The sequence below is a fragment of the Corvus moneduloides genome, chromosome 5 (genome assembly GCF_009650955.1).
Source record: "Corvus moneduloides isolate bCorMon1 chromosome 5, bCorMon1.pri, whole genome shotgun sequence".
NCBI lineage: Eukaryota > Metazoa > Chordata > Aves > Passeriformes > Corvidae > Corvus > Corvus moneduloides.
Genome location: NC_045480.1, coordinates 70,364,816 through 70,377,926, shown reverse-complemented (window position 1 = coordinate 70,377,926; position 13,111 = coordinate 70,364,816). Strand labels below are relative to the sequence as shown.

At 41.5% G+C, this 13,111-nt stretch overlaps 1 protein-coding gene across 1 annotated transcript in view; it reads left to right on the top strand.

Moving 5' to 3' along the window:
- Positions 1-13,111, top strand: part of SYNPO2 (synaptopodin 2) — a 79,144-nt gene that overhangs the window by 56,243 nt on the left and 9,790 nt on the right. The window contains 2 exon segments of the mRNA XM_032110369.1: positions 202-992; positions 4,090-6,272. Coding sequence (XP_031966260.1) covers positions 202-992; positions 4,090-6,272 — 2,974 coding nt within the window.

The window sequence follows — 13,111 nt, the reverse complement described above, 5'->3', positions numbered from 1 at the left end:
AGAATTTTGAAAGATACAAATATGCTTCTATTTAAGACCTCTGCATTGTGGAAAAACTCTTTTATTTAAATGGATCTGCTAGAAGGTACCACAATTAATTAGGGTGGGGAAATGCTATGCAGAAATTGCCTTTGTAACTGTCTATTTACAATGGCTGTGCTTACAGCAGCTTAATTTCTTGAATTGTTTATGTATGTGCAGATCCTCCAGTGGAATAAATGACACCTTGAGTGCTGAAAGAGAAAATGGGAAGCACAAGAGCATAAAAACTGAGGACTATAGGGAGAACACCACACTGCAAATGAACACAGCGCAAGAGATACCCCATGGAGATTTGTGCATCACAGAGATTTACAGTGGGACTCACCACGGAGCAGCAGAAAGCAACACACACTTTTCTGAAACAAAGCAAGAGACCACACAAAGCCACAGAATTCCTCCTAAAGTGATAGGAACCCCCAAGGTGCTTGTGACAGATGAGGCTGCTTTCAGAGGGACGGCAGAAGAAAGGCCGAGTGCTATGGTTGAGCTGCAGTTGTCCCTCTCAAATGACGTGCACAAGGCCACCAATGCTCCTGCTGTGACTCTGTTGGGGGCAGAAAAGTGCCCCCCTCCAGGCAAAGGACCCGGTGCACCACAGGACGGGAGCAGCCCCCTCATCGCAGTTCCCCTGGGTGTGAAGGAGGGCAACATCCAGTGGTCAAACAAAGTAGTCCAGTTTTCTAGCAGCAAAGAGGTCAAGAGGATCCAAGGTGCAGTTCCATCTATCCCCAGGGTGGAGGTGATCCTAGACTGCTCAGACAGGGAGAAGGAAACACCCAGGTCTCAGTCTGAAAGGGGGTGTGTTGATTCTCAAGTAGAAGGAGGGCAGTCAGAAGCACCTCCTTCCCTCCTCTCCTTTGCAATCTCACCAGAAGCCACAGAGCAGGGAGAAGACAGCAAGCACTCAGAAAAGGATCACAGACCTCTCAAGCACAGGGCAAGGCACGCAAGTGAGTATATCCCATCTAATCATTTGCACTGCCTGAGGGCATCTTTTGTAGCTTTAGATATAATTTCAGGGTTTAGAATGCATTAGAAAAAAAAAGTTTAGAGATTTTTTCTGCAGTTTCCTAACTTTCCCTCTCTCTTTTTCTTTCAAATGATGTTTCTGTTCTTGCTTTATATATTTTTTCAGGGTAATACAATGCTCCTGGTGATGAGCCAAGAGTGTACCCATGCCTTAACTGTGCTGAATAACTTTGCTTAGTAGACTAACACTTTGAAATTAACTCATGACTTGGTCCAACTAAAAATACTTACATCTCCAGAAAGGGCTGAACTCTGCTGGTCTTCTAATGCATATACAGTGGCAATCTGTAAAATATTAACAAAAAGAGCAAGTTGCTTGCACATGTCTAAGTGAATCCTGTGGATTTCTCCTTTTATAGCAAAAGCTTTGCGTTGTCATTTGCATCATCTAAAACCAAAGCCATGCCACTGCTTTGAAAAGTTAACAAAAAAGTCTAGCAGCAAAGCTTGATGTTGCCTGCAGAAGAGATTTTGACAGACACCAGCATGTGTATAACTGTTACATGATCCTTTTGGTTTTGTCAGCCTTCTCTAGACTGTAAAGTGAACACGTTATTTCTCCTGACTCCCAGACCCAGAGGTCAGCTTCAAAATGTGTCCAAGAAGTTTACATGGAAGCAAACTTGCCACTGGAGCCAATATTGATTAACTGGGTGTATATATGCATTATTAATTAATTAATCTATTTATTTCTTTGTTATTTTATTCATCTGGGACCTTTCTATTGGTTGCTTGCTCCTTCCCAACAATGTGAAGAATCCTGTCTGGGGATTTAGTAGCAGTATGCCAAAGGTGCTTGAATGTGTGCAGTGAGATACTGTAGCGACAAACTATTTCATATGCAGCGCTGGAACTCCTCTGCTAACCCACTGCTAATTCCTCTGGAAGTGTATTTTTAGCATGATAACCATTTGTGTCTCATTGGCAAGTGGATTAGGCAGTTACTTATGCCTAAGTGTCTGTATGCAACCCACATATTTTGGGCATATTAAATGAAGTATGAAAGAAAAGTGCACATGCGTCACATTTTGGCTGCGAAGTCAGAACCAACTGTGGGACTGTGCCTGCATTTCCTAGAGAATTACTTGCAGTGCCTGTCTTAAAAGGCAAAAGTATGAACTACTTTTCACATGATAAACTCTTCTTTCAAGTACAATACAGATCCTGTCCTTTTCCCATGTAAACTATGACAATCTCATGTCTTCTAAACTAGTGGCAGGTCATTATCCTTAGGAACCACTGATTTACTATGTAAATTTATTATTATTATTATTATTATTTAATATTACTATAAAATCCTACCTACACATTAGAACAAGTGAATTGCCAAGCATAGGGAATACTCTGTGTGCAGCAAATACTATGCATGCTTTCTGCAAAAATAGAAGTTATAATGCAGCATTTAAGTCTGAACTAGAGCAGAACTTTTATTATAGGTGCTTGATCCCTTGAGCAGATTATTTTTTTGTAAATAATACTCAGACTATATTTACATGAACAGGTAGCACTCTAACAGCAAAGCCCATAGTTTTGGAAAATACCTTCAGTGAATGTTGTAAGGAATTGGAACAGGACTGAGCCAAGGATTTTGTGATTTGGCTCTCCACCAATATGACAAATTCCTGGTTTGGGTACCATGCTCTTTTCTCTTTTATAGATTCTTGTGAGAACCATTCATCCAATTGTGCTGTCATCTGGCACAACAGCAAAACTCCAATTGTCATTAATAGGAGAAGCATCAGACTCCATCTACTGACATGGCTAAAAGGATCATGACTAGAAAACACATGGCATGGCTTTCTTTAATAAGTTTGGTTTATTTATGCCAGAAAAAGATACTAAATAATTTACTGTTCTATTTTCTTTTACCAGAGGCATGCTTTTTCCTTGCAACTATTGATTTAGTCAGGAATAGCTTTAAATTCCAGGCTTTTTGAAGGAAGGAGCTATTGGAGGCTGTCATTCATGAGATTCAGTGGCAGAGTATGAGGAAGGGAAAGCAGCAGGGACACCACCTGACTAGTGTTGCCCCATGAGGCACATGCTCCATGTCCCATTACAAGGAAGCAGTCACACTGATGTCCAGCACATCCATTAGCTTTGCAGCTGTATCAGTTCCTCTTCCACATGACCTGATGAAAACCAGTAGTTTATGGTTTCAGAAATATTGCCATTGATAATCTAGTGAGTACCCTTGAGAAGTTAGTTGAGTCTCCTTGATTCTGTTCTTAAATGTGTATTCACTCTTGCCACAGTTCCAAAATAAATATTCTGTATATGCTGTATCTTATAAAACTTTGGATTTCAGGCAAGTAATGCTTGCTAAAAGACTGAAACCTGCTTTCACTGAGTACCATGGGCAAACTCCCACATCTTCCAAGGGGCTGAAAGCTAATGCTAATATTTTCTGTGTATGTCTTTCTGCATGTATACTTGCTTTTAAATAGCTAATACATAATAGCATACTGACTTTTAGCAAGTTTGCAATCTATAGGTGTAAAATAAACACCTGAATGGCAGAAGCTGCTACCAGAGTCAGAGAGAATATGCTCAGTTTCATTAGGTCTCAGATATCAAGCAGTCATGGGCCTGGCTGGCAGGGACTGGCTGCTGTAACCCTAGGAACTGTGGTCAAATACTTAGAAAATACCAGATCAGAAACTGAATAAATACGAAAATATCACCTGCCTGTTGGTGCTGGGAATAAAAATTAAGAATGCTGGAAATAAAGATACACATAATGTTCTTGTTGAACTAAGAGAGTCCTAAAGAAAGTGATGTAGCCTTTGAACCTGCATGGGTGCGTCTCTAAGGAATGCTGGATATGGAATTTACAACACAGCTGATACTGGGAGAAAAACTGGAGTAGAGTGAAATTTCCATAGGAAAGCAAAGAAATGCTTTAATATGGGAAAAGGAGGGACTGGATAAATTTCAGTACAGAAAAATTCATTTGTTAGTCTCCTTGTAATTTTGTGGGCCGCATGAATTTAATGCGCAATTTGATTCTTTCCACAGGGCTCCGACGAAGTGAGAGCCTGTCGGAGAAGCAGGTCAAAGAAGCCAAATCTAAATGTAAGAGTATTGCACTGCTGCTGACAGCAGCTCCCAACCCCAATTCCAAGGGGGTGTTGATGTTCAAGAAGCGCCGCCAAAGGGCGAGGAAATACACTTTAGTCAGCTACGGGACTGGGGAGTTAGAACGTTACGAGGACGAGGGGGAAGAGGGTGAAGGTGAAGAGGGGGACAAGGAAAACACCTTCGAGGTGAGTTTGCTTGCAACGAGTGAGTCGGAAATAGATGAAGATTTTTTCTCTGACATTGACAAGGACGGGAAGATCGTGACATTTGACTGGGACAGCGGTCTGCTCGAGGTGGAAAAGAAGACAAAAAGTGGAGAGGAGATGCAGACACTTGCAGACAGCACAGGGAAAGGGGCCCTCATGTTTGCCAAGAGGCGGCAGAGGATGGATCAGATTACAGCAGAGCAAGAGGAGATGAAGGCAAACACAGTGCAGACAGAGGAGCACAGGGAAACCACCATGACGGAGAACTTCCAGAAAGTGAGCTCTTCTGTCTATCAATCAAAAGAGGAGGAAATGTCAAGACAGCAGACCTGTGTGAGCAAAAGCTACACAGATGTGAGCCAGAATCACAAAGTGGTACAACAAAATGGCTTTGGCTTAGCACCTGGCACAAACCTCTCTTTTCAGTCCTCTGGAGCTCAAAAAGCAGCATCTTTGAATAAAACAGCAAAGCCCTTCCCTTCCGGGGTTCAAAACCGAGCAGCTGCACCATTTTCACCTGTAAGAAATGTCACCAGTCCCCTTTCAGATGCAGCAGCACCGCCTCCTTACTGCTCTGTCAGCCCACCAGCTGAGGCTTTCTACAGACCTGTCTCAGCTCCTGTGGCCAGCAAGGCTGCCCCGGCCGCGTGGGCAGCCACCGAGCCCACAGAACACATCGCGTCCAGGGATGAAAGGATTGCTGTGCCAGCCAAAAGAACCGGGATACTGCAAGAGGCAAAGAGAAGAAGCACTTCCAAACCTATGTTCAATTTCAAAGATGCACCCAAAGTAAGTCCTAATCCTGCCCTGTTGTCCCTTGTACACAATGCAGAGGGCAAAAAAGGTACCGGAGCTGGTTTTGAGTCAGGACCTGAAGAAGACTACCTCAGTTTGGGAGCAGAAGCTTGCAATTTCATGCAGACTCAAGCATCTAAACAAAAGGCCCCTCCTCCTGTTGCTCCAAAGCCTTCACTCAAGGTGTCTCCTTCTGCTGGTGCTCCAGTCTCACCAGTCTGGTCACCTTCAGCTGCAGCGTCCAACAAGCCTCCTTCTTTCCCAGCACCAGTCTCACCTCAGGCAGCATATCCTGCACCACCCAAATCTCCACAGTATCCTCATTCTCCTATCCATCCCCCAAGCACTCTTAACCTTGCTGGTCCTTTCAAAGGGCCTCAGGCCAACCTGGCGAGTCCAAACCTTGCCCCCAAGTCAACACCAGTCACCCCAAGTGCTGGAGAAACAAAGCCTCCCTTCGAGATGCCACCAGCTATGAGTGGGAAAGGAGCACAGCTGTTTGCCAGGAGGCATTCCCGAATGGAGAAGTATGTGGTAGATTCAGAGACTGTGCAGGCAAACATGGCACGAGCCTCATCTCCAACTCCATCTTTACCAGCTTCTTGGAAATACTCATCTAATGTCCGAGCACCTCCACCCGTTGCTTATAATCCCATCCACTGCCCATCTTACCCTCCTGCTGCTACCAAGCCTTCCTCTAAGGCTGCTGCTGCTACCAAAAGCACAAAAAGAAAGCCTAAGAAAGGTCTCAATGCTTTGGATATTATGAAACATCAACCTTATCAACTCGATCCATCTTTATTTACTTTCCAACCACCTAAGGAAAGCCTTGCTATGAAGCAGACATCGAAGCTGTCCACTTCAAAGCAAACACTGCCTTTACCTACCTACCTTCCACCTGGTGCTGGATCTCCTACAAGGGCCCGGCCTTCTTCAGTGTACTCCGTGCCAGCCTACGGTTCCCAGCCTTTGTTCTCGTCAAATGCCTCTCTCCCAGGAAATGAATCATATTCACCCACAGGCTACTCCGCGTTTTCTAAGCCAGAAACCACCACATCCTCTTTGTTTACTGCTCCAAGGCCAAAATTTTCAGCCAAGAAAGCTGGCGTCACTGCACAGGTGTGGAAGCCATCGGTTATTCAAGAGTAAACCTGGTAGCTGAAACTTAGTGTCCATTTTGCTTGCACTCACGGGTTTGCAGTGGTCACCTGGCGCACAGACTGTGCCAGTGCTATTCCTTAGCTTACTTAAGAATGTCAGATGTATCACCTCAAATCTGGGTCCAAAATATTTGAACTTTTTAAAGGAAACAAAACAGATAAAAAATTTAGCACATTTATGCATTTTATCAGGTGCTTTATAGACATGACATCCTGAAATGGAGAGGTACCATTGCGTGAAGTGAGCAGGACACTAGGTTTTTGCTTTAGGACTACAATAACAGAAACAGTAAGCAATATTCCTGGTATGTCAAATTAATAGAAAACACCTTTCTTCCTGTCCCTCTCCCCAGCTGTGTTCTAATTACCTAGGGATTTGAGGACTTTGGTGGTTGTTTTTTTAAAAGAAGTGCCTTATTAACTAATAGTAATATGTATTATTAACATAGCGAAAAATAGACACAGTGTTAGACTCTGACTGATCACTAGCAGAACACAACTGGATAGACCTTTGGCTTGCACAGAGCCCCGTTGAATTCACTCAGAATCTGTCCTGGCTCAAAGGTCCTTCCACAGGAATCTGATTGATCAGCCAGGGGCTTAGCTTGTAAGCTATGTGGATCAGCTGTGATCCAAAATCATGAATTGCCTCTGTGATTTCACAGAGAATGTGCTATAAGAGATGCTGGAGTGTTATGAAGACTAAAAAGAGGTGGAAAGACAGCTGGAAAAATTGTTAAAAATTTCCCATTTTGGGGAAATTTCACATCCCACGTGCAGGCATAGTTTTAGCCAGAGTTTGCCTTGAACCCAGCAAGTATGAGAGAAGCCTGTAAATCAAAATTATTGAGCAGTCAGAGAGGTGAGCAGGGTTTTGCAGCTGCAATGTAATGCACCAGTTTCTTGTGAAAGCACAGTGCTGACATTGCTGTACATTGTCAGAGAGAGCATGCAGCTGAATGTACTGACTGTGAAGCTGGAGACTACCTATAGTGTAGAGTGCTGATTCTTGCTCCCAGAGTACTCTGTGCCACAGAAATTACCAGTAAATCATGATTATGACCATGTCTTCCTACTGGTCTCTTGTACACACTTTATTATTTTCACTTGGGCCTCTACAATGCTTCTTCCCACTTTAAATCTTTTTACTCTGGTCTTACACTTTTATCTTTTACTTGTCGTATTGGGGACTAAGGATTGAAATACTGCTACTTTGGAAAATTCTTCAGAGCCTGTGGTCTTGAAACGTACTGCATAATCCTGCAGGGAATACAGAGCTTTGCTGAAATCAAGGGGCTATATTTGAGTAGTTTAGCATGTCTTTCATCAGCATCAGTGGTGCTAGGGCTGAAACAAGGTATTGTTTCTCTCAACTAAGGGAATCAAAATCCATCCCAGGTGTGAAGCTAAAGATTAAAGCATAACTCTGTGAATAAAAATGGCAGAATCTGTTGATACATTTGTTTAAACTATCATTCAGCTAGTTACAGACCAGATTATGACCTTGCATATCATAGCAGGGTTTGTAGAACTATCTATCTCGATAAAGAAAACATTCCTGAGTATGAACAAAATCTCCATAGTTTGGTCCCACGACGGTAACTCAAGCTTCAGTCAAAGGTGAGAAGGATGCATTTGGTTGCACATGCAGAAAGCAGGCTGAACTCAAAACTCTAATCAAGCCAATAAAAAACACTCCTCTGAATTTCAGACCTCCAAAATTGCACTCTCCCCTTTAAATTTTAGATTGGGATACTGACTGCTTTAGAAGAAAATGACCAAGGGATCCATCTCCCCCTTAAAATTCAGAAAAGTGATAGGAGATTCAGGGAGAAAAAGCCTGGAAAACTCAAGACATATTTATACTGCCTTTACCTGGAAATAGAAAATAGCAATATTTTAGTCCTTTGGAGATCTCCCTTCTACCTTTTTTCCACTGTCAATATCTGTGCTTTTCTTCTATCATTAAACTTGTCCCTTTCCTCTCTGCCTGTTTGTGGCTTTTTTCTTTGGTTTGGCTGCTATTTTTTTGTTTCACTTCCACATACAGACTTCCAGTATGTTTTTGGGGGAAGTCTATTCCTTATACTAGCCTGATAATATGAAATCTCCTCCCTGCCCTTCCTCTCTCCTTTCCCCTTCCCTTTCCTCCCTCCTTTCTCCCCCTCTTTCCAAGTTCAATCTGGAGTTGCACACACTGTTTTAGGTAGACTTTAAGACACCAGTATGTACTCGGAATAAAGATATCCACCAAAGGTAAGTAGTGCTGTGATAGACAAAGAAATCCAATCAGCCTCATATTGCCATGTTTTTGCTTAGTCTCCTCCTGTAAAGCAAATCTGTAAGTTATAATCACACTTCTGTACTTGTTCATCCCCAAAAGAATATTTCCTTAATGAGGAGATTTATAGCAGCTTTGTCCTTCCACCACGAGTGTTGATATTGATGCCTGTGGCTACAGGACACAGGAGCTTACAAAGTGCATCTATGATGAAAATGGGAATTTTGATCACATTTGGATTCAAATACAAGTATTTCACATGGCCTAGAACAATGACAGAAGGATTTTTAAAGCACCAGTAAGAGTTAAAAACAAAAGTCTCAATGACATTAGTGCTCTTCACTCAGTTTGGATCTTTTGAAAATCCCATTCAAAGCCCAACTCTGAATTCTGTCTTATATACACATCATTCTACATGCATGGGACTTGAACCTGACTTGGCTTCAAGGCTCTTTTTACTGACCAGGTAAGTCTTTAATTCTAATTGATATTTCAGGACACTGGTCTGCCTAGAGTAACAGGTTTATCCAAGATGTAATCTCTCGTGAAGCACATATTTAGAGGAAAGCTGAGCTGTTCATTGTCACGGGTCCAGACGAAAAGCTAAAGATAATGTCAAACGTAGCTGAAGTGTCAAGGAAATGAATGGTTTGTGTAGAAGAGTCATCTGAAATTTCACTTTGAAAGGGCAGTGAGCTTTTGTAATGGTTTTCTGAAAAAGCTATTAGAATTATTTTATATAATATGGCAAGGCTGCCAAGATGCAATTGTCATGTTTACTATGAAAGAACATTTAACAGTGAATTTAAAGGCAGCATTTGTAACAATACTTCCCGTATGTTCACATTAAAAGAGGAATTTAAGTGTTTTATGATGATTTTAACACATTTAATTACAGCACATACTGGAAGTATTATATTGCACCAGTTTTGATCTCCCATTCTATACGGCCTTTTCATAAAAACAGCTACCTCAGTCAAGGGTTTCTATACCTTCAATTTATGATTTGGTTATAAACATCTTGCCATAAAACTGAATTGAATAGTTTTGATTTGGAGATGAGTGGCTTTCAGACAAAAATTTAAAATTTTTGCGCAACAATCAAAGACAAAATTTAGTTCTTCAACAAAGAACTGCTTAACTTCTCCCCCCTGCTCTAGGGGAACCACTCTTACCATGTTCTTGCCCACCAAAAAATAATATATTATGAAACAGCCAGAAAGAGATTTCAATGACTTTTTCCTGTAGGAACATTTACAGAGTAAACACTACCATCTCTTACAAGTAAGCCTCATTTTTTTTTGTTTCTGCTCTCTTAAGGAAGAAACAAAAAATAAGAGATTGAGGTATCAGCAGGCTCAAAAAAATTAGGAAATGTGGAGCTTGTGTGTGGTTCAAATAGAAAAATTAGTGCCAAGTGGCAGAGCAGAAATTTTGAGAGAAAATACTACTGGAATTAGAGGGAGGCAAGCTGGGAGGAGAAAACTCCACAAAAACCCAGTGACTACACAGGATAAAATACCTGTCAGGATTTTAAAGTACTGAAGGTAAAAGAACAATCAGCAAGAGGGGCTCACCTATTCTGCATATAGAGATGGCTGACTATTTCCAGACTTTTGTTGAATGTTTTTTTTGTTGAACCCTGATAAAAGATTGTAAGCAGTTATAAAGACAACTTCACACCACATAATGTGATCTGGGAGGAGCATTGCTTATCAAGTATCCAGGATGAGACCTCAACAAAGGACCAGCCTGCCCCTCACAGGCTGCTGCTTCAGCCATTCTGGACCAGGGAATGCTCTGTACACTGTGAGGCAGGGGAATACCAGGGAAATGACAACAACTAACACTATGCAAAAATCTTTCTCCTTTTTTCCAGGATCCTTTTCCAGATTTGCTAGCTTTAAAATTCCAAACCCTTTGGTTCTAAAAAGATTCCCTCTTCCAGTCTTGCCTTTTTACATGATGCAACTTTCTTTACCTGAAGTCAAACACCCAGGATTCCACTGATTGCTTTGGTGGTTTGGCACGGCAAGTGCAAGCCTTAATTACACAGCTTGGCAAAATGGTATTTTATAATGACTCTACTCAGCTTGGAATGGAAACCCTATACGAAGAAGAACTTGACAAGATCTTCAAAAACCTGTGGATTCAGAAGTTCTGAATGAACCCACTGGTGGTAGATCTCTTAGAAAAATATGTGAGCCTGGTCATTTCATGGCACTCTTGGTGCTACCATCACAAATTCCCAGTACCCATGACAACAACTGGCCTTATTTTACAGTAGACATTACTTTTGCATGCCATTACAAAAAGGAGGAGTTGGAATCACCCAAGAGTTATGTTTGATTAGTGGTTTTCAGGCTGGTTGCTTACTAAAGGAAGCACTTCAGGTTCTTTATCAAATGATTTAAAAAGTAGGAAAAATCCTGAAGCTCTATGTTGAAAGGATCTCTATAGATGCAGACTTGAACTCTTCCTTTACAAGCTAAGACAAGCCATATGACAGTAACCCCATGGGTTTAATATTTGCTTCCTTAAATAAGGCAGGCAAAGACTTTTTCTTTATGTGCTAATCAAGTTTCCATTTATCCTCTACAGAATTTAAAGAAAAAATCTATTCCTGAGTGTAATGATCTTGACAAACTTTTTAACTGCAGCTGCATGTGAAACCTGCACAAACACCTGTGGTATTATAATAACTGCCACACTCCCTTAGGCTGAGAAAACTCAGCTATGAGAGAAATAACTTACTGAATTTTACAGATGACTAGCTGGATGAAGGCTTCCTGTGTGGGGAATTAATGTAAATACAGCATTTTCAAACAAGAATCCTGATTATTTTGTACACTTTTAAGACAGAAATCTCGTGCGATTCCCTCCTCACAGTTCCAGGCAATCAAAAGATAAGATGCCTATGAAAAATAACCAGGCCATTTTCTAAATAGGTGTCAAGACTGAACTGTTGAACAGAGGAGTGTTTCTCTTGATGTTTCCATCTAGATGTGAAACAGCAGATTGTAATGGTTTTAATAAACATACAACAAAGAGAAGAAAAAGAGAATCATTACAGAACTAAAATACATTCCCAATCATGGGAGCACATGTTGGGTTACAAAGGGTGACAAGGAGCACAACATTCAGTTTCAGCGTGAGCTTTAACTGATTGAGAAGCAATGAATTCCGTGCATTTCTATTAGAAAAAAAAGTTTGCATGCAGTAAAAACCTATGGACAAATATTTTCAGGTTTTAAAAGAAAGATTTTTTTTCCCCAAAAACCATAAATAAACTGCTAGTGATTTTTGCCTTTGATTTGTGAGAATTGTACTTTTCAGAGCTCTCACTATGCAGGTTGTTGCTCGGTACATGGCTCTACACTGCAAACAAAAGCAAAATATCTGGCATCTGGGTACACTTGGTTTTCTTCCTAGAGTACTGAATAGTACTGAAGTAAAGCAACTGACGCTGTGTATACAGAATTATGAGAAAAACAATATTTAAACACTGCTGTTTGGATTGCAAAGTGAGGCACTTGGAATTCTTGTTGCCTGTGTCAGCTTAATCCAACCTCCGTGGGTGTTTCGTGTGGGCAGAACATCTGCAATCATGTCATGTCTGCTATTTTTGCTGTAGGACTCCAATCAGGGAATGCCCATCTGACAAACAGCTCTCTTCCTGCTCTTGTTTTGACATCATCCCGTGCTCAGCACCATTCCTTACTCAATGCACACTCTTCAAAAAGTGCCCTTGATACAGAATTATTTTCTTACAGACTTTTGCTGTCAGCACCCAAATCATTCAGAAGCCAGAGTTCATCTTTACGCTGCTGCATTCTACAAATTACTAAATAATGCATGAATTGAGCAGCACTGACACAGGACACTCAGTAGCCCTTGGGTGTCCAGTTCAAGGCACTCAAGGCATCTGCTGAGTCCAGCAGTACATGCACCAGTTACTCTGTCAAAGAATGTGATCCTCAACCATCCTTCTGCGAGTGTTAACAGATGGCAGCCCTCCAGGTGGAATTCCACAAAGGGAACTCCTCAGTGACCAGCTATGAATCCCAACCCGCAAAAGCACCTTTGTTCACAATATACTCCTGTGTTAGAGAATCCTAATATTTCCTAAATAAAGCCCTGAACTGGCACCAGATATCACGGAAATCCTAAAATTTAATCAAAATGCATCAGCACTGGGCAATGGTGCTTGCTTTTCAGAGCTTTGGAATAGCTGACTTTCCAACTTCACTAGCATTGCTTCAAGGTAGCTTTTCAAGACCCAGACTAAACCCTGGAATACTGTCATGGAGCACACTGAAACAGGGTCCTGCAGCAGGGCTTGAACCACCAGATACTTGTAGGAATGAATAAAACCCTCCTGACTCACAGGACATGGGACTGGAACAGGCTATAAAATCTTGGTGCTCCTATTGAGCCTGCATAAGGCTCTCAGAGTGAATGTTCACACGTAGGGACATTTGCACTGAAATATGGGACACTTCAGACAAAGATTTCTG